Raw genomic sequence first — 26,455 nt, 5'->3', positions numbered from 1 at the left:
AAAGGCCCACACAAAGGGAATCAGATGGTATTCTCTAATTGCTTATTAAGGTTATTTATAATTAATCCTTATTTGGGACCAGAAACTTGAAAAAAGTTACCCGAGAATAAAAATATATTTCTTGGGGCACATGGGTGGTTTAGTCAGTTAAGCGACTGATACCTGACTTCCTTTCAGGTCATGATCTCAGAGTGAGTGGTGAGATCTAGGCCGTCTTTCTCTGTGCTCAGTGGGGAGTCCGCTTGAGATTCTCTCTCTCCCTCTGCCCCTCCCCCTGTGCCTGTTCTCTAAAAATAAATCTTTAGGGCGCCTGGGTGGCTCAGTTGGTTGGGCAACTGCCTCGGGCTCAGGTCATGATCCTGGAGTTCCAGAATCGAGTTCCCCAACGGGCTCCCTGCTCGGCAGGGAGTCTGCTTCTCCCTCTGACCCTCCCGTTTCTCATGCTCCTCTCTTATTCTCTCTGTCTCTCTCAAATAAAAAAATAAATTTAAACAAAATAAAAATAAATAAATCTTTAATATATATGTCTTTACATTTACAGAGTAAGCATTACTTAGGACTTGGTATGTATACTTGCTTACAAAACCTGCCTACTGGAGCACAGACTCATTATCTGGAAAATATTTTCATGTTGATTTTTCTTAGATGTGAAATGTATTTTTTAAGTTTTTATTTAAATTCTAGTTAACATACAGTGTAATATTAGTTTCAGGTGTACAATTTAGTGATTCAACAACTCCATACACCACCCAGTGCCCATTGCAAGGGCGCTCCTTAATCTTTATCACCTGTTTCACCCATCCCAGCCTTCCCTCCTCCCCTCTGGTTAAGCATCAGTTTGCTCTCTAAAGTTAAGAGTTGGTTTAGATGTGAACTTTTTTTTATATATATTTTTAAAGATTTTATTTATTTATTTGACAGAGAGAGATATCACAAGTAGGCAGAGAGGCAGGCAGAGAGAGAGGAAGGGAAGCAGGCTCCCTGCTGAGCAGAGAGCCCGATGTGGGACTCGATTCCAGGACCCTGAGATCATGACCTGAGCTGAAGGCAGTGGCTTAACCCACTGAGCCACCCAGGTGCCCTAGATGTGAAATTTTTAATGCAATTTTATACTTGTTATAAACCAGAACTGAAACTTAAAAAAAAATTAATCTTTTAATACAGGGAAAGAAAACTATCAGTGGGGTTTCAACTTTCCAGTACTTTTATGATTATTGTTTATCATTATTGAATACACATTTCAAGTGTTATTCTAGAAACTTACATTTATACTTAACACTTCCAATAGTCTAAATGACCTCAGTAACTTTAAGCAAGATCATTGATTCAAAAAATATTTTAGAATACTATCTGTTTCTGAGTTTCTCAACCATTTCCAGCTACATTTAGATTACAGTCTACTTGTCGCTAACTTACATTTTAATTAACTTAAATCTAAACTGTGGCTACTACAGAAATAGAAATACACAGAAATATAAAAATTAAAAATAAGCTTTTCTTTTTGCCTTAGTTGTTAAGTCTCAACTAAAAGGTAATAATTATACTGAGAAGAAGAGAACTAAATTATTAGCTTTAGGTGGATTATAGGAAGTATGCGAAATTCAACAAGGCAACACTAAAAACACAGAAACTTCATAGTTGTGTTTAAATGAATACAAAAATGAACATGCTTGGCCCTTTTCTATCTTCCTTTAATACAGGGTTTCTTACTATCTCATTTGTTAATGCTGCTAATTTCTGAATTACTTATGTAAATCCAAACACACAGAGGGATTTCATCAATAGCTTCCATTTTTTCTAAATATACTCTCAGCTGATTGATTCCCTAGGAGCTGAGCCAGCTAATAGTTCACTTTAAATATACTTCTTGACATCATTAGTGTAAAAGCTATAAACTACAAAAGCCTAACAGAATTACAGTGTTTAGGTATAAAAATGTTGGTTGCTAGAATCTGGTCTTAATGGCTTTCTAGCATGACTAGGATTCATGAAAACTACTAATTAGCAGTACCCCAAGTTCTCTGAGTTCTTTATAATTCACTCCTTCATTCAACAAATACTTATTAGGTAGTCAATAAGTATCAGGTATTGGGGTAAGAACTGTGAGTAAATATGCTCAGTACCTATCTTTTGTCTAGCAGCACAGACAGTACAAAAATCTTGTAACCAACAAATGTGCAATTGCAATTGTGACAGGTGCTGTGAAGAAGAGTGTGCGTTACTCTGAGAAACAAAAATGAGGGGATGGCAGGTCAGGAAAGGCTTCCTTGAAGAAATGAGGATTCAGCTGAGAGATAAAAGAGGAACAGGAGTTAAGAGAATGAAGGTAAAAGGGGAAACATTCCAGAGAAAACAGTTTATGCAAAAATCCCACGATGATGGTCAAAGAAAGCTATTCTATTATAGATAGGGCAATGAGAATGAGAGGGAATAGAACTTCAGTACAAACAGGGACACACTGTGGAAGACCCTGTAGGCTGGCTACAGTAAGTTTTTTGTTTTTTGTTTTTGTTTTTTTAGAGATTTTATTTATTTATTTGACAGACAGAGATCACAAGTAGGCAAAGAGAGAGGGGGAAGCAGGCTCCCTACTGAGCAGAGAGCCCGATGTGGGGCTCAATATGGGGTTCGATCCTAGGACCCTGAGATCATGACCTGAGTGAAAGGCAGAGGCTTTAACCCACGGAGCCACCCAGGCGCCCCTACAGTAAGGGTTTTGATCAGATTTACTTCTTTCTCCCCGGAAGTCACTGTGGTGCTGACAAGAGACTAAAGAGAGACCACAGTGGACACACAAAGATAGCTTAGGAGGCTACAGCAATTGTCCAAGGAAGAGATGACAGTCCTCTTGGTTATCATGGTATGAGTAACAAGAGGAAGAATCTATCAATAGGGAGGAACTACATATAGATATGACTGTGGCCCATGAGAAATCCATTTTTAAGGTATTACCTATGTGACCATTATAGATAAAAGGTTAAAGCTTTTCTAGGCTTTACAGTAAAGAGTAAGTTAATTCCCCTTTAATCTATTTTTTAGTGGCTTAAGGGTTTATATGGGCTTGTACTACTTGTTTTGTATACAGGCAATTCTGTATAGTTAATGATTACATTTTCAAAGCCACCGAGATATCCTTATGATTTTTCTAGTCTATCATTATCAACAAATAACATGTATTTAGTACCTACTGTAAACACGACACTGGGCTAACGTTTAGAGTTGTAAAGAAATATTAGAAATAGTTCTCATTTTCAAAAGGCATTTATTCTAGCTAAATAGAGAGGACTTAGCCCCAACAGCAAACAAATCACTAGGTCTTCTGCAGCCTACTATAAAGTAGGTCTCATTTTGCCTTTAGTCCAAAGGCTTGTGAGTTTTGATACATGCTTGGTTTACTGTAGTCAAAAGGAGAATTTTGAGAGGGGATCTAGCTGCTTTTTATTTTATTTATTCATTTTTTAAAAATTTAAATTCAATTTAGTTAACATATAGTGTATTATTAGTTCCAGGGGTAGAATTTAGTGATTCATGGGTTGCATAGAACACCTAGTGCCCATTGCAGTTGCTGCTTTTTGAAATACACAAGTCAGATAGAGATTGGAACTACCCTCTGACTCTGGCTAAGAGAGACTGTGAGGGGATGAATGAGTTATAAATAGAAAAAAGAAAAGATGACTGAGGAAAGCATCTTGGAGCAAAATAAATAGGTCACAAACAAATATGTACAGAATGTATCAATTTTTAAAAAGTTCAAAACAAACAAAACCAAATTATATTGTTAGGGGTGAAGAAAAACTAGAAAATAATTACCATAAAATTCAAAATAGACATAACGTAAGAGGGGCTTTTGGGAGGCTGGTAATATCCTATTTCTTGGCCTGGCTGGTGTTTAGAAAAAGATTACCTCTTAATTGTTCTTTAAATTACATATCAAAATATATGGATATGTATTTATGCACACTTCTGTGTGTACATTTACAATTTAAAAATCCTCTTTAAAAAAAAAAAAAGCATCCCTGGGGTGCCTGGCTGGTTCAGTTGGTAGAGCATGAGATTCTTGATCTCAGGGTTGTGCATTTGAGCCTCAAGTTGGAGGCAGAGGTCACTAACTAACTAACTAAATAAATAAGCTTAAGGGGGAAAAAAAAACCCCAAAACTATTCCTGTGAATGAAGAAGACAGGGCTTTGATTGGGTTTTAAATACTATTCTAAGCCCAAAGACTAACATAGCAGGGTTAACTAGAAAATTAGCACCCTTTCCAGCCATGGAAGGTTACTTAATGATAAAATGTACTTGAGTGGAAGCCAAATATTAAATTAGGGCAAAGGAGAAGTGGTGGTAGTGCTGAGCACAAACGCAAAGACATGACAAAGAGTTCAGGGGAAACCCAGGCTGAAGATTGGCCTACAGACAAAAAGATGAACTAAAAATGCAATTAATAAAATCTTATTTGGAAGGACAACTGAAGATAAGCCCTGCCCAGATGCCAAAACATAAAGGATCACTTAAAAGTCAAATAATTTTTGATCAAGGAAAAAAAAAATTCGATAACAGGTTTAGAGAAGTGAGTAATAAGCAGTACTTAAATATCACTTGCTTTCTTAAGTATTTGAGACTTCAATGAGGCAAACTTCTAAGGTTATATAAATGAATTAGAACTACATTTTCTGTAATGAATTTCAGGTGAAAGAGTGATGGTAACATTTCAGTTACTTCTCATTCTTCTTATTAGATGGTAAGTCACAGTCTTAGAATTCAAACTGAGTTAGGGGGCTAAGCGTTATGCCCTTTAACCTAAAATACTGACTTGATACGAATGTTACTAAAAATCTTTGATGGTCCACCTGTCTGAGTAGCCATCCGTTCATCCATCCATCTGTCCATCATTTATTGAGTTCCTATTATTATCAGACAGGTTATGGGGATATAGCAAGGGATAAGATAGGCATAACCTCTGACCTCATGGCATTTATGTAGGGGGAGGGACATATATGAGTCAAAAAATCTCACACAGAAGTATTTAATTATAACCACGATAAATTCAACAACATGCAAGGACTATCAGATCCTTAGGAGATCCCTATGAGGGTGCTATGAGATCATAAAAAATGATTTAATTTAGTTCAGGACAGTTGAAAAGGAAAGGCAATCTTGTGGACGTAACACTTAAGCTGAAATCTGTACGGTAAGCAGGAGTTAGACAGGGATACAGACGCAATGTGCAGAATTTTCTAGGTGGGAGGAATAGCATATATAAATGCCCTGAGGCAGAAAAGAGCTTGGCTTATAGAGGAAATGCATAGGGCCAAAATTTAAGCTTATATATATATATTGATAGTTTGTGTACAGGTGACAGCGATTCCACTGACTTTAATAATGCCTAGATTTCTAGGACTGGCTTTTCAGCAGTGAGTATTTGCTTCTAGTGTAGACATTTAACTTGTAGAAAAAACCACTAAAAGCAAACGTATTTTACAAGTAATAGAATGTGTAGAATTCAAACTCCCCTAATTTAATCTCTCTAAACCACTCTAAAATTACTTACAAAATAAACTGCTCCAAAACTTCCATGTCCAATTTCGTGCAAATCAATAAAAAGTTCTTCAGGATCATCTTTGTAGAAGAGATCAGCAATCTCTGAGTCCTTCGGCAACCCTTTACGCATGATGACCTGTATCTGCAAACGTTTTGCTTTTGATATCCCAGTCAGCTTTCTCTCTCATTTACAAATATTTGGGGGGTAAGTTTTCAGTACCTGTAAAAAAAAATAAGGTTTGACATTAACTTATTTCTAAAACATCATCGTGGTTGGTGGTAATATAAATTAATCTTAAAAAGCACTCCATGGGGCGCCTGGGTGGCTCAGTGGGTTAAGCCGCTACCTTCGGCTCGGGTCATGATCTCGGGGTCCTGGGATCGAGTCCCGCATCGGGCTCTCTGCTCAGCAGGGAGCCTGCTTCCCTCTCTCTCTCTCTCTCTCTCTCTCTGCCTGCCTCTCCATCTACTTGTGATTTCTCTCTGTCAAATAAATAAATAAAATCTTTAAAAGAAAAAAAAAATAAAAAAGCACTCCAGACTTACAGTTTCATAATAAAAAGACAAATAACCCAAAAGAAAAACGGGAAAAGGATCTGAATAGACATTTCTCTTAAGATATACAAGTGGCCATTAACACATGAAAAGATGCTCCATATTATTATTATTATATTTTTAATTTTGGGTATAATATTTATGGTCTTTTTAAAAAGATTTTATTTATTTATTTGACAGAGAGATCTCAAGCAGGCAGAGGCAGGCAGAGAGAGAGAGAGAGAGAGAGAGAGAAGCAGGCTCCCTGCTGGGCAGAGAGACTGATGGGGGGGCTCGATCCCAGGACCCTGGGATCATGACCTGAGCCAAAGGCAGAGGCTCTAACCCACTGAGCCACCCAGGTGCCCCGATGCTCCACATTATTAGTCATTAGAGAAATAAACATTAACACCACAGTAATATACCATTTTTTATCTACTAGGATGACTACTATCAAAAAGTTAAATAGCTATTGGCAAGGATGAGGAGAAAGCGGAACCCTCCAAACTGCTGGTGGGAATATAAAGTGGTGCACCATTTTGGGAAAGAGACCGGCAGTTCATCACAAACTTAAAAATCAAGATACCATTTGACCCAGAAATTCTACTCCTTGGTATAAATCCAAGAGGAATAAAAATCTATGTCCACACAAATACTTGTACAGATCGATATTGACAGAAGCATGATTCATAGGAGCCAGAGGTGGGAACAATCCAAAGGTCCATTTGGTGAATGAATAAACAAAATGTGGTACATCTGTACAATGGAATATTATTTTGGCATAAGAAGGAATAAAGTGCCAATACACGCTACGACATGGGTGAAACTTGTAAACACGATGTGAAGTTAAAGAAGCAAGTCACAAAAGATGCCATATTGAATAATTCCATTTATGTAACACACCAGAATAACTAAATCAACGGAGATAGAAAGCAAATTATCGGCTGACTACAGCTGGAGGAAGGAGAGTTTGGCAGTGATAGGTAAAAGGGATGGGCTTTCTTTTTAGAGTCACGAAAATGTTCTAAAACTGGTTGTCGTGATGGTCCCACAATGGTTAATATACCAAAAACCACTGAACTGTACATTTAAATGAGTTATATCTCAATAAATCTGCTTTTAAAAGCATTTTGGTCTATTTAATATTTAAGTAGTAACAGCTAAGATTTATAAAGCACTATTATGTGTCAGGCAACACTAAGTTCCATATAGGTATGTATTATTTTCTTTAATCCCTACTGCAGCTACATAATGCAGACTATATTATTTTGATTTTTATAAAAAACTAGAACCAAGAGGCAAAACTACTCCCCCATAATCAGGCAGCTAGTATTTGTGAGAACTGGGACCCAAACCCAGATCTAACCGTACAGCCCATGCTCTTAATGCACAATATATACATACAGAATAGATAATTAGGTAACAAACTGCTATAATTTGGAGATTATGCTAACATTCACTTAAGAGGCAGATTATTCCGCTGCCATACAAAATATTCTGAGTTTGAAGTTTCTGTTAATAAAAGGACATTACGGTAGGGGGGTGCCTGGGTGGGTCAGTGGGTTAAGCCTCTGCCTTCGACTCAGGTCATGATCTCAGGTTCTTCGGATCCAGTTACTCATTGGGCTCCTTGCTTGGCAGGGGCCTGTTTCCCTCCACCCCTGCCTGCTGCTCTGCCTACTTGTGATCTCTCGCTCTCTGCCAAATAAATAAATAAATATTATAAATAAATAAATAAATGGACATTATTTTGACATGCTTACATATTGGTTTTTAATAGTTATACTTAATTGATATAGATCCCTTTTTATTTTTTGAATACTGAAATATTAATTAACTTTCATCCATTTTTTTTTATTGTAAATATACCCCTACCATGAGAATCAATCATTTCAAACTGAAAATATCACAGGATAGTTTGTGTTTCCTCCTTGACCAATCAGATACGTACGCTAGAAATGTAGTTATTAGCCAATAAAATTGTGTTTTAAAAAATGTGAGACAGGGGGACCTGGGTGGCTCAGTTGTTAGGCCTCTGCCTTTGGCTCAGGTCATGATCCCAGGATGCTGGGATCGAGCCCCACATTGGGCTCCCTGCTCATCGGGAAGCCTGCTTCTCCCTCTCCCACTCCCCCTGCTTGTGTTCCTGCTCTTGCTGTCTCTCTCTTCTACCAAATAAATAAATAAAATCTTAAAAAAAATAATAAATAAAAATGTGAGACAACAGTCCTCATTCAAGGAGAAGAGAAAAAGAGGATTGTTAATAAAGAAGTACAAGCAGTCAGTTCTTTTTTTTTTTTTTTTCAGATTATTTATTTATTTATTTATTTGACAGAGAGAGAGATTACAAGTAGGCAGAGAGGCAGGCAGAGAGAGAGAGGAGGAAGCAGGCTCCCTGCTGAGCAGAGAGCCCGATGCGGGACTCGATCCCAGGACCCTGAGATCATGACCTGAACTGAAGGCAGCGGCTTAACCCACTGAGCCACCCAGGCGCCCTACAAGCAGTCAGTTCTAAGAAGCATTTTTCTCCTGTGACATGATAGCTTTAGGTGACTATGTACATTACTTCACATGGTTAGTCTAGTTAAATCATTAGCAGGTCAGCAGCCTACCTATCCCTCTATCCAGGCAATTCTTTGCTTGACTCAACAAATATTTATTGAATGCCTACTATTTGCTAGGCATGTACTGGGTTTTGGTTGGTTCCAGGTACAATGGGATGTGGTCCCTGTTTTTAAAGGGCTTAGAGTCTAATGGGGGAATAAGCATTACACCATACTGATACAAATAACAAAATGGTTATAAATGACTGTTATGATGAAAAAGCAAAAAAATTAATAGAAGATACAATAGGGTGGTCTGGTCTATTTTTTCTTAGATATGAAAAAGCATGCCTTTTAGGAAAAATAAAAATTGTTCATTCAATATGGATGTATGGAAGGGTTGGAAGGCAAAAATATAAAGCTGGTGTTAAGCCAAGGGAAATCACAACAGGCCTTTTAGACCATATTAAGAAATATGGACTTAAGATTCTTGAGGGTAGTGGGGAGCCATCAAAGGTTTCATTTTTTTTTTTTAAAGATTTTATTTATTTATTTGAGAGAGAGACAGTGAGAGAGAACATGAGCAAGGAGAAAGTCAGAGGGAGAAGCAGACTCCCCGTGGAGCTGGGAGCCCGATGCGGGACTCGATCCCGGGACTCCGGGATCATGACCTGAGCCGAAGGCAGTCGTCCAACCAACTGAGCCACCCAGGGGTCCCCCATCAAAGGTTTCAAATGAGAAAAAGGGATTCCCCTGCAGCACCATAGGCATTCATCCTGACAATCCATGAATACTGATAACCAAGTATAAAGTCAATATATCAATACTACTGAAAAAGTAACTCAAATTTAGTTGTCAGTCAAGTGACTAAAATTACACAACTAACATTCAAAAAGTGTTATTGCCTTCATTGCTTACGTTTAAGAACAGAAAAGAAATGATGTATCAAAGATATGCCTTTTCAAGACTATGTCTCCCCCCCAAAAAAGCAGAATCTGAGCTGTCTTTAGGAAAAACAAAAAGACCTGTGAACTAAATTTTGGGAGCTAAAATCTTTTCTTTTTTTTAATTTTTATTTTTATTTGACAGAGAGAGAAATCACAAGTAGGCTGAAGTAGGCAGAGAGGCAGGCAGAGAGAGAGAGAGAGAGAAGCAGGCTCCCTGCTGAGCAGAGAGCCTGATGTGGGACTCGATCCCAGGACGCCGAGATCATGACCTGAGCCGAAGGCAGAGGCTTAACCCACTGAGCCACCCAAGTGCCCCCAAGAGCTAAAATCTTTTCAATCATTAAAATTTATTCTAAACATTTAAATGTTTTGGTTTCAGTGTAAAGAAAGCTAAGTACTATGGATGATCATTTGGAAGAAACACATAGATCACTATGTTATACTCTAGACTAAAATGATCTCAAAAGAAATGATTACTTAAATATAAAAAATGACACCATAAAAACTTCTAAAATAAATTTCAGGTGGATCTTTAGTTATTAAGCAAGACACCAGAGGCAAAAGTCATAAACTAAAATCAGTAAGTCTGACTATATACAAATAATACATAATGAATGGACTTCTGCTTTCAGCCAAGATGGAGTAATAGTGATGGGTTTATTATCTGCCACCAGAAACAACTAACATCACAAGAAAGAAAATAGACCAAAATTCTTCATAAACATAGATGCAAAAACTGATAACAAATTTACAGCAAATAAATCCAATAATATATAAATATATAAATAATATATAAATTATGAGTAGATGGGATTTGTCTCAGGAATGCAAGGTTGGTTTAACACTCAAAAATCAAGCAATGTAATTCACCAAATCAACAATCTGAAAAAAAAAAAAAAGCCAAATCATCATCTCTAAAGATGCAGAAAAATCATTTAACAAAATCCAGAATTCAAACCTGACAAAAATTCTAAGCCAAATCAGAACAGAAGGTAATATCCCTAAACTGATAAAGGAAATCTATGAAACATTTACAGCTAATATCAAAAATAATGGTCAAGGACAAAATGATTTCCTCCTAAGATCAGGAATGTGGCAAGGAAGTCTGCTCTCAGCTCTTCCCTTCAACATTGTGCTAGATGGTCTATAAGTGCAATAAGGCGAGAAAAAAATAAATTAGAGACATCAAGATCAGAAAGTAAGAAGTTAGACTTTTACTGACAAACAACATAACCACCATGCAGAAAATTCAATGCAATCTACAATAAGCTACTAGAATTAATAACTGAGTTAATCAAAGTGGCAGAACACAAGATCAAGATCAATGTATAAAACTCAACTGTATTTTTATACATGAACAATGGAAATCAAAACTTTGAAACATTACAATAGCATAAAAATATGAAATACTTAGGGATAAATCTGACAAAGAACGTGTAAGACCTATACACTGAGAATTACAAAATAATGGTGAAAGGAATTAGAGACAGAATGAAGAGAGATAACTGTGGTTATAGGTCAGAAGAATCAATATTGATTTTTCTTTACAAAAAGAAATTGAGAAGCTGATTCTAAAATGCATAGAAGAGGAGAGAGGAGTCAAAAATGGCAGAGGAGTAGGAGACCTTAGTTTCACCTGGTCCCAGGAATTCAGTTAGATAGCTACTAAATCATTCTGAACACCTGCGAACTCAATCAGAGAGCTAAGAAAAGAAGAGCTGCAACTCCACAAATACAAAAGCAACCACTTTTTCCAAAGTAGGAGGTAAGGAGAAGTGAATCTAAAGTAATATATGGGAAGATAAATCGAGGGGGGAAGGAGCCTCCATAAGCTACTGGAAAGTGTTAAAGCAACATAGCACAAAATCTTTTAGAAGTCTGCTCCAGTGAGGAATGTTGCTAGGCGGCTAAGCAAGGGGCAGAACCCTTGCTGTGGTCTCAGGATCTGGGGGGTCACAGGAAGACCAGGGTACCTGAGTGAGGTGGAGCTCCCAGACAATAGATCAGGGAAGCCAGCTGCAATCAGGGAGCCCAGGAACCACAGCATGATTGGGCAACTGCTCCCCAAGCTGGGGCCCAGCAAGTGGCAGAACTGCTGAGACCACCCCCTCTTCTTCCCCTGGGTAGGAGTGGTGTGGGAACACACTGCAAGAGTCTACAGGGTTTGGAGACTCGAAATGGGGTCATGTGCCTAAGACAGAAACCATTGGTTACAGGCTGGGAGAGCACAAAGTGTGGCCGGAGACCAGGGAGACAGCAGTGATTGACTGCTTTGCTCTGAGGGTGCACTGAGGAGTGGGACCCCGAGTTTTAGGCCCAGAGACTGGGAGGCTGCCATTTTCATTCTCATCCTCTAAAGCTGCACAGAAAGCCTTCAGGGAAAAGCCACACAGAGCAAACCAGAACTGATGATTTAGCCTGGCTCCATGGCAAGGGCAGTGCAATTCTGCCTGGGGCAAAGACACTTGAGAATCAATGCAATAGGCCCCTCCAGCAGAAGACCAGCAAGAACATCCAGCCAAGACCAAGTTTACTGATCAAAGAGAACTACAAAACTATAGCACTAGGGGAATATAGCATATAGAATTCACAGCTTCCCCCCATGATTCTTTAGTCTTGCAATTTTATTTTTAAAATTTTTCCTCTCCTTTTTCAACCAATTTCCTATTTTAGGAACTCCTTTTTAAAAATGTTTTAATTTTCATTTTTGCAGTTATATTCTATCCCTTTCTTGTATTTAATTTTATTTTTGTATATATATGTATTTCTTTAAAATTTTGAGATGGAGTTTCTTTTAACATACCAAAATACACCCAAAATCTAGTGTATGGATCTGTTCTATTCACCTGCCTAATCATAAGCTCTCTTTCTTTTTTTTTGGTTTTGTTTTTTGTTACAATCTTTTAAAATTTTCATCTTTACAGTTACATTCTATCCTTTCAATGCATTTATTTCTATTTTTGTATATATGTAAGCTTTTCTCTAGAATTTTGAGATGTAGTTTCCCCTCACAAACTCACCAAAATATACTCGAGCTAGTGTATTATGTAATATATCTGTATATATATATATCTGTATATATCCCTTCCTTCATTGTTGTTGTTTATCTCTGCTTTTAATTTGTTTAATCCTCTTTTAATTTTATTTTTACAGTTATATTCTATCCTTTCATTATACTTAATTTTATTTTTGTACATATATAATTTTTACTTTCTTTGTAATTTTGGGATCTAGTTTTTTAACAAACTGACCAACATACACACAAGATCCAACGTATTGCTCTATTCTGTTCATCTGTCTGATTATATTCCTTTTTTTTTAATTTAAAAAAAAATTTCATTTTATTTTTTTTTCTTCTCAGTTTCAGGTCTCTTCTGATTTGTTTAGTTTATATTTCTCTGGGCTTGTTGTTGCCATTTTAGTATTTTGTTCTCTTGTCATCTTTTCTACTCTGGTCAGAATGACAAGACAGAGAAACACATCAAAAAAGAGAACAAGAGGCAGTACTAACTGCCAGGGACCGAATCAGCATGGACAAAATAAGATATTAGAATTAGAATTCAGAACACTGATTATAGTCACATGATACAGAAGAAAGATAAATTGGGTCAATCCCATTCACAACTGCTCCTAAAGTCATAAGGTGTCTAGGAATAAACCTAACCAAAGAGGTAAAGGATCTCTACTCAGAAAACTACAGAACATTCATGAAAGAAATTAACACAAAGTAATGGAAAAAATGTTCCATGCTCATGGATTGGAAGAACAAATATTGTTAAAATGTCTATGCTACCTGGAGCAATCAACACATTCATGGAAATCCCTGTCAAAATACCATCCACTTTTTTCACAGAGCTGGAACAAATAATTCTAAGATTTGTATGGAACCAGAAAAGACCCCAAATAACCAGAGGAATGTTGAAAAAGAAAACCAAAACTGGTGGCATCACAATTATGGACTTCAAGCTCTATTACAAAGCTGTAATCATCAAGACGATATGGTATTGGCACAAAAACACACACATAGATCAATGGAACATATTAGAGAAGCTAGAAATAGATCTTTTAGCTCTATGGTCAACTAAACCTTGACAAAGCAGAAAAGGATATGCAATGGGGAAAAAGTCTCTTCAATAAATGGTGTTGGGAAAATTGGACAGCCACATGCAGAAGAATGAAACTGTAACATTTCCTTACACTATACACAAAGATAATCTCAAAATGAGTGAAGGACCTATATGTGAGACAGGAATCCATCAAAATTCTAGAGGAGAACACAGGCAGCAACCTCTTTGACCTCAGCAACAGCAACTTCTTATTAGACATGTCTCCAAAAGTAGGGAAATAAAGGCAAAAGTGAACGGTAGGGACTTCATCAAGATAAAAAGCCTTTGCACAGCAAAGGAAATAGTCAACAAAACCAAAAGAGAACCAACAGAATGGGAGAAGATATTTGGAAATGACATATCAGATAAAGGGCTAGTATCCAAAAATCTATAAAGAACTTATCAAACTCAATACTCCAAGAATAATCCAATAAAGAAATGGACAGAAGATATGAACAGATACCTCTCAAAAGAAGACATACAAATGGCCAACAGAGACATGAAAAAATGCTGACTTGGCACCAGGGAAATAGAAATCAAAACTACAGTGAGATACCACCTCACACCAGTCAGAATGGATAAAATTAACAAGTCAGGAAATGACAGATGTTGGCAAGGCTGTGGAGAAAGGGGAACCCTCTTTCACCGCTGGTGGGAATGCAAGCTGCTACAGGCACTCTGGAAAACAGTATGGAGCTTCCTCAAAAAGTTGAAAACAGAGCCATTCCACTCTTCGGTATTTACCCGAGAAAAATGAAAGCATATGTCCGTTCAAAGCCCTGTACACAAATGTTCATGGCAGCTTTATTTTTAATAGCCCAAATTGGAAACAACCCAAATGCCCATCAAGAAAGGAACAGATAAACAATCTGTGGTACATGCAGACAATGGAATGCATTTCAGCAATAAAATGGACTACTGACACATGCCACAACATGGATGAATCTCAAAATAATTGTGTTGAGTGAAAAGAAGACAGACCCTGCCAAGAAAAAGAGTACATACTTTATGACTTCATTTCTATAAGATTCTAGGAAATGAAGTAACAGAAAGAAACATCAGTGGTTGCCTGGGGATTGGGCTGAGTGAGAAGAGGTTGGAGGGATTCAAAAGGGGTATCAAGAAGCATTTGGCAGTGCTGGATATACACACAGATATACATTATGGCAAAACATATTTTCATTAAATATGTCTAGATTATTGTATGTCAGTTATAGATCAGTAAGTTTGGTTTGCAATGATGCAGTAAACAAAACTGAAAGGCAAATAAAGTAGGAATGATGCAAAATGTGTGCTGGTTAAAAGTTGTTCTTATCAGACATGTGACTATAAAACACTGATGAAACAGACTGAAGATGACACAAAAAATGGAAAGGTATTCTATGCTCATGGGTTGGAAGATGTCCATACTACCCAAAGCAATCTACAGATTTCATGCAATTCGTATCAAAATACCAACAGCAGGGGCGCCTGGGTGGCTCAGTCAGTTAAGCGTCTGCTTTCAGCTCAGGTCATGATCCCAGGGTTCTGGGATCAAGCCCCATACGGCGCTCTCTGCTTCTTCCTTTCCCTCTACTCTCTCTCTGCTTGTGCTCTCTCTCACTCAAATAAATAAATAAAAATCTTTAAAAAAAATACCAACAACATGTTTCACAGAACTAGAATAATACTAAAATTTGTATGGAATCACAGAAGACCCTGACTAGCCAAAATAATCTTGAGAAAGAAGAACAAAGTTAGAGGTATCACAATCTCAGATTTCAAGATATATTACACAAAGCTGTCATAATAAAAACTGAATGGTACTGCCATGAAAATTGACACAGAGATCAATAAAACAGGACAGAGAGCCCAGGAATATGGCCAATTAATCTAGAATGAAAGAGGCAAGAATATACAATGGGGGAAAAGACAGTCTCTTCAACAAATGCTGGGAATACTGGTCAGCTAAATGCAAAAGAATGAAACTGGTGGGCTTTCACACCATACACAGAAATAAACTCAAAATGGATTAAAGACCTAAATATGAGACCCCAAACCATAAAGCTCCTAGAAGAAAACATAGGCACTACTTACTTTGACATTACCCATAAAAACATTTTTCTCAATATGCCTCCTCAGATAAGAAAAACAAAAGCAAAATTAAACTACTAGGACTACACCAAAATAAAAAGCTTTTCAACAGAGAAGGAAACCAGCAACAAAATAACAATACAGCCTATTGAATGGGAGAGGATATTTGCAAATGATATATCTAATAAGGGGTTAATATCCAAATATATAAAGAACTTACAGGACTCACACCCCTAAAACCCAAATAATCTGATTAAAAATGGACAGAGAACCTGAATCAACATTTTTCCAAAGAAGACATCTAGACTGCCAACATATAGGAAAAAATGCTCAATATCATTCATCATCAGGGAAATCCAATCAAAACCACAATAAAATATCACTTTACACTTGTCAGAATGGCTTAAATCACAAACACAAGAAATAACAAGTATTGGCGAGAATGTGGATAAAAAGGAACCCTCATGCATTGTTGGTAGGAATGCAAATTGGTGCGGCCTCTGTGGAAAACAGTATAGTGTTTCCTCAAGAAACTAAAAATAGAATCAGTAATTCCATTACTGGGTATTTACCCAGAGAAAATGAAAACACTAATTTGAAAAGATATATGCACCCTTATGTTTACTGTAATGTTATTTACAATAGCCAAGATATGGGAGCAACCGAAGTGTCTATCTATGGATGAATGGATAAAGAAAATGTGGTGTGTACACACACACACACACACACACACACAGAGGCACGATGGAATGTTACTCAGCCATGAAAAAGAATGAGATCTTGCCATTCACAACAACACGGATGGACCTAGAGGATATGACGCTAAATGCAGTAAGTTAGAGAAAGAAAAAAAACACATATGATTTCACTATGTGGAATTTAAAAAACAAATGAAGAAGGGAAAAAAGACAAAAAACATTGTTTTTTAAAAAGACTTTATTTATTTGAGACAGAGAAAGAAAGAGAATACAACGTTGGGGGGGTTGGCGCACAGAGGGAGGAGGAGAGAAGCGGACTCCCTGAGGAACAGGGAGCCCAACGCAGGGCTCGATCTCAAGACTTTGAGATCATGACCCGAGCCGAAGGCAGACATTTAACTAACTGAACCACACAGGTGCCCCCCTCAAAACATTCTTAAATACAAAGAACAAACTAGTAGTTGTTGCCATAGGGGAGGAGGGTGGGGGCAGGGGTGAAATAGATAAATGGAAGGGGTTAAGAGTACACTTATCTTGATGAACACTGAGTAACGTATAGAATTGCTCAATCATTATACTGTACATCTGAAACTAATGTAACATTGTATGCTGATTATATTTAAATGAAAACATATACATCAGACAAGTGAACACATACATATACATACATCTGCTCACACAGTCAAAGGACACATATAGAAAAAGAATATAGCAGTGGCTATTAAGAATATGAAACATAAACAGTTACATTAGTAATCAAAGAAGTAAAAATTAAAATAATGAGACACCTCATTTCACCTATCAAACTGACAAAATAATAGAGAAAAGATACAGTTTTCAGTAAGGCCATAAGGAAGCAAGTCATTTTTATACATTGCCAGAAGAACAGAATGGGTACGTTCTTCGACCAGGTAATATCCTTCTAGGAATTTATATAAGGCAATGTCTTTTTTGTTTTGTTTTAGCAAAAGAGGCAGGACATAAGTAGGTAGAACATAAAGAGGGATGAGACCATGAAGATGGGAAACACGGCTTCTTTCATCTCTGAGTTTGGATTTCTTTACAGGCTTGTTTTATCTGAAGTAGGTGTTGTGATTTCAGGTAACTTAGATTTCCTTCTTTTTGCTTATATGTATTTTCTAAATTTTCTGCAAAGCCTATTACTTCTGTAATTAGAGGAAAAGTGGTGTGAAAAATTTTATGTTCCTTCAAAGTCTAATTACAAAGCACTACAACAAAAAAAGGCAATATGTATTTCCAGAAAATAATTTGAGAACAGGAATCAAGAAACTTTAGGTAAGCGCATTTCTTCTAACCAAGTATTTTTCCAAATTGTAAGCTGTGACTGAAAATAATGAAAATCTTATAGGGAAAGAACTTGAAAGTAAAAAGTTTTTATAAAAGAATTTTTATCCCAATTTTATTAATATTTTCCCTTCCCCTTTTTTCTTACAAATATAATAAAATTATAGAAAAACCAGAAGACACAATCTCTTCCCATTTTGTAGGAGAAAGCTTTGTCACAGATCTATGAACAATACCTTTTTGTGAAAGGCACAAAATATACTGTATTGCTCAGATTCATCTTAGATGCAAACTCTTTGTCCTCTTTTAAAACTTCAGTCTTCTGCATTTATGGTGCACCTATGGAAAAAGGAGAATAAAATATTTAATTATAAAAGCAAAGTTAAAGAAGCCACAACTGATCATACGGTAGCTTTAAAATTTTACACATGTAATACTACAAAGTTAAAATCTTATCTTCATCTGTTTATGAATGACAAATGTAAAAGGTAAGATCTGTACATCAAAGACTCTGGCTACACCCTCACAAGCAATACCAGGAAAACAAAAGTGTCCTTAAGGGACAGAAAAATGAAGGGAGATGAAACGTGAGTGGGAGGCAAACCCTAGGAGAGACTTAATCTCAGGAAACAGACTGAGGGTTTGCTGGAGGGGAGGGGGCAGGAGGGATGGAGTGAGTGGCTAGGTGATGGACATTGGAGAGGGTATGTGCTACGGTGAGTGCTGTGAACTGTGTAAGACTGATGAATCACAGACTGAAACAAATAATATATGTTAATAACAAAAAATTTTTTAAAAAGTGTCCTTGGATTTCAGAATCCATATTGAGACATCCACTGGTTTGAGTCCAGGGAAACTCAACAGAGTCTAACAGTAGACAGGACTCATCTGACAGTATGTAGTGATGTTACTGATCGTCAGTCAGGCTTACATTATGAATTGTTTTTGTCAGCATGATGACTCACATTGGCTCATCTATCTGCCCATCCCTAGGCTCTCCTATAACCAGTCTTCTTCATTTGGGGGGTGATGGTTATTCTTTATCATCTATTAAAAAAGTATATGATCAATGTAGAAAATCTGGGAACTAAATTGCTATTATGAAGAAAAAATCTATAATCCTACCCAGGACAAGGTTCTTTAACAATTTGGCATACTCTTCTTCATGTTCATATTTATTTCCTCATGCCCATATTTATTTTGTTACACATAGCAGAGATCATATATACATATAATTCCATAGTCTACCTCTTTTATCTAATTTTAGATTACAAGCATTTTTGCCATATTATCACTGTTCACAAAGATCATTCTAATGATTGCTCAGTGTGTATCTCCCAGCATATATCTTCCTATTCAATCACAACTCCTTTTCCACAATTAGAAGCCAAGGCTGAATTCAACTCTTTATTAAATATTACTGTGTTTGGAAGATCTTTGTGCATATTATTCATATACATTTTAGGGCTTTCTTTGTAATGATTTCTAGAACTAGAACTAGAGTTATTCAGTTAAAGAATATAACAATTTTAAACATATAATATGGATACTGAAATAACTTTTAGGTCACCTGACTGCTTTGGAGATGAAGGCCTTATAGAGGGGGGAAAAAACTAGCAAAAAGGTATTGACACACTTTCACATTTTTCCTGTTGAGGAATCCCCATCTCCTCTAATGTCTATACTTATAAACTAATCTATCTCATTATGTTTATTATTCCCTCTGATTCTAGGGCTGTGAAATGTTACATTAAGTGGTAGCTATTATTACCTGAATTTTATACTACATTTTACCTAACCATCAAACATCACACCAATCAATAACTCCCATGTCTGCATATCTTGTTAATCTAGCCTGACTATAGCTTCAATAAACTAAAAAATTCTTTGAATGCTAGTTGCTAGATTTCTAAGAAAGTAATTTAAAAATAAGGCATTTACTAACATCCTCACGTCTTAATTTCAAATGCAAGAGGAATGATGCATTGCATTTGGACATGCTATGGACATGCATACTCAGTACTTTCTTTCCCTAAATACTTCTTCATTTTTACACAATTTTCTTAAAACGTGTTCTCTATGGTTGCATAGTTCTATAAACATTCTAAAATAAACTGTATGACCTCTAGGAATTAAATTTTCTTGGTTTTACCTTTTCCCCCTCCTCTGCTGGAAGATTGCACCTGCTACTGAGGCTGAAAAGTATCCTCTGACATTTATCTGTTGCACCTAAGGGATGTTCTCAGCTTTCTTCCATTCCACAAGCTCCTTTCTTCCTTTATAAATGTCTCTTTCTTTTTTTTTTTTATTAAATTTTTTTTAAGATTTTATTTATTTATTTGTCAGAGAGAGAGCAAGCGAGAGCGAGCACAGGCAGACAGAGTGGAAGGCAGAGTCAGAGGGAGAAGCAGGCTCCCTGCGGAGCAAGGAGCCCGATGTGGGACTCGATCCCAGGACGCTGGGATCATGACCCGAGCCGAAGGCAGCTGCTTAACCAACTGAGCCACCCAGGCGTCCCTATAAATGTCTCTTTCATTCCATAAAACTGTCTTTTCTTCCTTTTCCAAATTATGCCTCTTACAGTTTCGCTTCTTCTCTCTGATTTCTAAATGAAAGTTCCTCCAAGTATTTGCCTGGAAGCCCTGTGTGTGAGTGCAAGCTGCTCTCCTAACTTTCAGTGGTTTCCAGGAATGCTAAGGCATTAAACTGTACTGACATCCTTTCCAAGCTCCAGCCCCATATTTTCAAGTATCTTTTTGGCATCTCCCCTCTCTTATACCTTACATTAACTTTGACATTTCCCCAGCCCTTGTCTCAATTAATTCACAATTCTGTTTAAAATCTTTCTAGTTCTTTGCTTTTTCTACTTCTGTTATCTCTTTCCTCTGCTTCTACTTGGTCGGAGTCTAGGCTACTTTTCTGGAATTCGTCCTTTTTTCTTTCTGGAGATTTTATTTATTTATTTGAAAGCAGAAAGAGAGAGAACAAGTGTGTGGGGGGATGCAGAGGGAGAGGGAGAAGCAGCCTCCCTGCTGAGCAGGGAGCCCAATACGGGGCTTGATCCCAAGCCTCTAGGATGATGACCTGAGCTGAAGGCAGCCACTGAACTGACTGAGGCACCCAGCCGCCCCTGGAATTCATCTTAAAAACACTATTATCATAATCATCTTCCTGAAGCAAAGGTGAGATAGCACATCTGTGCTCAAAATCCTTCAATGTCTCCTTATGGCCTATAGTATAAAGAGTAACTTTACCTAATATTCAAAACTGGCCTCAAACCACTACTCTAACCAAAATTCTTCAACTTCATAATCAGGAAAAATGAACTACTATACAGTTCCATTTTCATATCTTTATCTTTGCTTTTGCTGTTCCCTCTGACTGGAATATCCAAACTCCAACTATTCTCACAGTCCAGGAGAACACCACCTCTGGTAGAAGACCTACCATTTTCCCCCTTTGCTTCAATTTTAAATACACATATTTATTAGTACTTTAACTGTATGACAAGGGCTTCCTTAGAGGAAGATACATTGTCTGAACCTAATTTTTTAAAAAAGATTTTATTTATTTATTTGACAGACAGATCACAAGTAGGCAGAGAGAGAGGGGGAAGCAGGTTCCCCGCTGAGCACAGAGCCTGATGTGGGGCTCCATCCAAGGAGCCTAGGATCATGACCAGAGCTGAAGGCAGAGGCTTTAATCCACTGAGCCACCCAGGCGCCCTAAACCTATGTTTTGATTAATCATTCTATCCCATGACATCTTTTTCTAAAAAGCATGTTGGTTTTGTTTTGTTAGATATAATTCACATACAACTCACCCGTATAAAGGGTATAAGTCAATGGGATTTTTTTTTGTTTTTTAGAAAAGGTTTTATTTATTTATTTGACAGAGAGAGAGAAAGCAAGAGCATGGGGGAACGGCAGGCAGAGGGGGAAGCAGGCCTTCCACTGAGCGGGGAGCCCTCCATGGGGTGATTCAAGGACCCTGGGGTCTTCACCTGAGCTGAAGGTGGACACTTAACTACCACCCAGGCACCTCTATAATTCAATGGTTTTTCACATATTCACCTGTAAATGCACTCATCACCATGGTCAATGTTAGAATATTTTCATCACCACAAAAAGACGTCCTATACCCTTTAGCTATTATCCTACCACCCCACCATTCCTAAGCAACCACTAGTCTACTTCCTGTCTCTTTAGATTTCCCTCTTCTGGACATTTCCTTTGAAGGGTCTTTGTGACTGACTTCCTTCACTTGGCATGCTGTTTTGAAGGTTTATACGTGTGGTAGCATGAATCAGTATTTAATTTCTTTTACTGCTGAATAATACTCCGCATTATATAATATACCACGTGCTGTTTATCCACTTATAAGCTGATGGACATTTGAGGTTGTCTCTACCTTTTGGCTACTATGAATAATGCTATTATAATTGCTTGTTTTACAGTTTTTTGTGTGGCCCTAGGTTGTCTTATATACCTAAGAGTCAAATGGCTGGGCCCTCTGACATCTTTATATATAAGGTATGCTATAAAAATCTGCTGAAATCCCTTTTCCATCCCAGTCTTACTCTCAAAGCAATCTCTAAATTCATCCTTCCCTCAAAACATGAACGAGGACATTTTTCCTTCAAGAGGATTGCATTTTAAGAATTAACTAAAGATGAAATGATACACATGGAATTATTTTTCCCTCTTCCTTGACCTCCTGCAACCTCAGGTACTGCATTTATAGTAAGAACTGAGAACTGTGCCAGGAATGCAGTATTTCTGGTCTTGGGCCCTTGGGCCAATTGAACTATCCAGCCAGCTTAGAGAAGATTTCATCAGAGATGTGCAACTGGAATAATTTTCTTCACTCTTTACTCCAAGAAATGGAAATCTTTCAACAATGATAATCAAATTAGTTTTCACAGACTTCCTAATTTAACATAAGGAAGAACGCTTGATAGAAAGTAGAAATATAAATATTTTTCATGATTTTCCTTTTCCCAGAAACTTTCAAGAAAGATGAGTCACAGAAGATTTTAGGTGACTTTCGGTGTTGTAGTCACACTACGTCAACAAAAAACCTGAAGACAACTGGTTTGAAAAACCCCAATATTTCAGCATTAGGGAGTAAGAATCACAATATTTCATATTGGAAAGATTTTAAAGCTCAGACATTTCAACTTTTTTTTTTTTTAAACTGAATCGCAGAAAAGTTAAGTGTCAAATCACACCTACATAAGTAGCATTATCCCAAACTAAAATCCAGGTCTTCTGATTTCCTACTTCAGAAAACTTCCCTTCTGAATCAAGCCGCCTAAGTCAGACTTCAAAACACCAAGAAGTTTTTCTATTTCGCTATATATTGGAGGGTGATCAAGAAAAGTTTAATCAAATATAAAATTGGACTTCTGTGTTATTATTGCTTCAAAATATTTTGTAACACTTGTGTATGTAGTGGTAGATTAAGTTCTTATGTACACTGAAGCATAAACAAATCTGGGAGTCTATTTAAGAAAAATTTTTTAATAAAATTCCCACACAGAAATAAATATTAGGGCCTCAGAAAGGGCTGGTGCAAACAAGGGGCTCTGAAGCTTTAACCTCACTGTAAATTAGTCCATGTAAATTCCTATTATTTCACTCATTATCTTGCTCCCAGAGGGTAGAGGCAGGTAAAATCTTCATTTTATGGCAATGAAAAAATGAAGTACAAATAGATGACAGAACTGTTTCAAAGTCAGAACTAGTCCAGTTTTTCCTACCTTAACACAACTACCCATACAGACTTTGAAGAGAATTGTTTTTAAAGAAAGAAATAGAAAACTGTTTTGATTAGTTGCTGCCACTGTCTGGCATTAATATTTAACTGTTATTCTGAAGTAAGAAACCATTTTTATAGTACTTTCATTTTGAAAATAAAACTAGATGCGAGTTGCTTTTTATGTCACTACTATGATATAGCTCATTGTAATCACATTATCATAGCACTGGAGAACTGGAAAGGGATCCTACAGTCATCTAATTTCTACTCAGCAAATAATGCAAAAGGGGCTGGGGTTTACTGATTATCACAACAATGATAACTTTTAGTCTATTCCTGGGTCAACTGATGTTAAATATTATGAAGAAGACTATTCCGAGTCACCCTTTAAGACTTTACATGTGGGGGCGCCTGGGTGGCTCAGTCCTTAAGCGTCTGCCTTCGGCTCAGGTCATGATCCCAGGGACCTGGGATCAAGGCCCGCAACCAGCTTCCTGCAGGAAGCCTGCTTCTCCCTCTCCCATTTCCCCTGCTTGTGTTCCCTCTCTTGCTGTCTCTCTCTGTCAAATAAATAAAATCTTAAAAAAAAAAAAAAGACTTTACATTTGGAGCACCTGGGTGGCTTAGTCGGTTAAGCACCAGATCTTGATTTCCACTCAGGTCATGATGTCAGTGTTGTGAAATCAAGCCCCGCATCGGGCTCCTTGCTTAGCGTGGAGTCTGCTTGAGATTCTCTCCCACTCTCTCGGTGCCTCTCCCCCAATTCATGTGCATGCTCTCTCTCTCTCTCTCTCAAAATAAACAGAATCTATATGCCCATTATTTTTGTTCCTTATGGATATTATTTTCCCCCTCCATTAAAAAAAATATGGTTAGGTTGAGAAACAGATGGGAAAGCAGAAGCTCCTTTGGATTTCATAAATTTAACACTGAAATTTTTGCTATGATACTGTGATATGAAGCTAGCAACTCTAAATCAATGATGCATCAATTTGGGGAAAAAATGGTACTGAACATAAGTTAAGACCAGTACAAAAATGGTGCTGATATGCCTACACAAATCCCACTAGGGACACCTGGGTGGCTCAGTGGATTAAGCATCTCCCTCTGATTCAGGTCAAAGTCCCACATCCAGCTCCTTGCTCAGCCAGGAGTTTGCTTCTCCCTCTGCCTGCCACTTCCCCTGCTTGTGCATTCTTTCTCTCGGATGAATAAATTAAAAAAAAAAAAAAAAAAAGCACCTGGGTAGCTCAGTGGGTTAAGGCCTCTGTGTTTGGCTTGGGGCATGATCTCAGGGTTCTGGGATCGAGCCCCATATTGGGCTCTCTGCTCGGCAGGGAACTTGCTTCTCCCCACACCCCACCTGCCTGCCTACTTGTGATCTCTGTCTGTCAAATAAATAAATAAAATCTTAAAAAAATAAAATCAAATAAAAAATTAAAAAAAAAAAGATTTGAGCAGGCTTTGAAGTCTTCCCTTTGCACTATATCTTAACCATGTGTATGGTATAAAAACTTTAAATAATTATAATACATAATGATAATTTGTTATCAAACAGTTTCTTAAGCTTGATTAATATTCCAATTCCTTATAGAAAATTCTTACAGGGAACCTGGGTGGCTCAGTGGGTTGAGCCTCTGTCTTCAGCTCTGGTCATGATCTCAGGGTCCTGGGATCGAGCCCCGCATCAGGCTCTCTGCTTGGCAGGGAGCCTGCTCCCCCCACCCTCCTCTCTCTCTGCCTGCCTCTCTGCCTACTTGTGATCTCTATCTGTCAAATAAATAAATACAATATTTAAAAAAAATCTTACAGATCTTAACATTTTCTTATTTTTAGTTATTCACTTCATTTACTTATTTATTCATTCATTCAGCAAATATTTACTAAGAGTCTAACATATGTCCAGTACTGAACAAGGCTTTAGGTTCTTCCCTTAAGACTCTCCATCTGCCTTCCCCCTGAGAGTGCTGTCTTGATCCCTCTCTAAAAATAAATAAATAAATCTTAAAAACCAAAAACACCAGGGAGACCTGTAAAAAGCCATTATAAAAGTCCAGGCCAGAAATGATAGTAGTCACTACCAAGGTGGAGGTGGCAGTAGAGCTAGTGAGAAGGGGATTAATTCTGGAATAACTGAGAAAAAAGAGACAATGGGCTTTGCTGCTTTAATTGTAAGAAAGAGAGGAGAAAGAAAGGAAGAGGGGACTCAAAAGTTTGTGGCCTGAGCTACCAAAACTACCCATTTATAAAACTATAATAAACTTCTTACAGCCTTTATATAACTTACCAAACAAATTTACAACCCCTCCAAATCAAAGTTAACAAAAACTGATTTAATGTAACAGATATTATTATTTTGTCGCTACAGTAACCCCCAAAACAAATATGGCCCCATGCTTACTCACCATGTGACACCTTAATTCTCCCACCACTTTTCTCTATCTGTACTCCTGGGGAAAAATCATTTACACAGCCTGATTTGACACCATCTGGTCTTCAGAAGACAAGAACCCAGCATCTATGTATTAATTTCACTTCTATACTTTTTTTATTACTCTGAGACAGAGCAGTACTACTTGGTAGTGGGGCTATGGCAAACACAAACTCGTTTCCCAAAATAACAGTAAATCACAGAGGTTTAGTAATAAGGTTACCCACACGATCCACTATGCATTTTTTAAGGAGATAATCATTAAAATAAAAATAATATTTAAAAAAATCTCACGGAAAACTTTTAGAACTATTTTTCAGGTCTTTAAATTCCCAGGAATACGTGGATCTATTTGAAAACACTTTAGAATGGAGTTGTATCTTACCCAGGGTGGTTAGGTACAAAGGTGGGCATTTAAGGCCAAAACTTCATATAGTGCAAATGATCCTTAGAAATTCAGTCTACACTTGACCCTTGAACAACGCAGGAGTTAGGGACACTGACCTCCGGCATAGTAAAAA

The 26,455-nt window shown here is 37.3% G+C and overlaps 1 protein-coding gene across 2 annotated transcripts in view; it reads right to left on the bottom strand.

The window, feature by feature from the left end:
• TAOK3 (TAO kinase 3) overlaps nt 1–26,455 on the bottom strand; it is a 185,215-nt gene that overhangs the window by 81,803 nt on the left and 76,957 nt on the right. For both annotated transcript variants that reach the window (XM_032309141.1, XM_032309142.1), the window contains exons 2-3: nt 17,980–18,082; nt 5,548–5,757 (exon numbers count right to left, since the gene is read on the bottom strand). In XM_032309141.1, coding sequence (XP_032165032.1) covers nt 5,548–5,667 — 120 coding nt within the window. In that variant the 5' untranslated portion in view covers nt 5,668–5,757; nt 17,980–18,082. The remainder of the gene's footprint in view (nt 1–5,547; nt 5,758–17,979; nt 18,083–26,455) is intronic.

This window comes from Mustela erminea, chromosome 13, assembly GCF_009829155.1.
Source record: "Mustela erminea isolate mMusErm1 chromosome 13, mMusErm1.Pri, whole genome shotgun sequence".
Classification (NCBI taxonomy): domain Eukaryota; kingdom Metazoa; phylum Chordata; class Mammalia; order Carnivora; family Mustelidae; genus Mustela; species Mustela erminea.
This window is presented reverse-complemented; position numbering and strand designations above follow the sequence as displayed.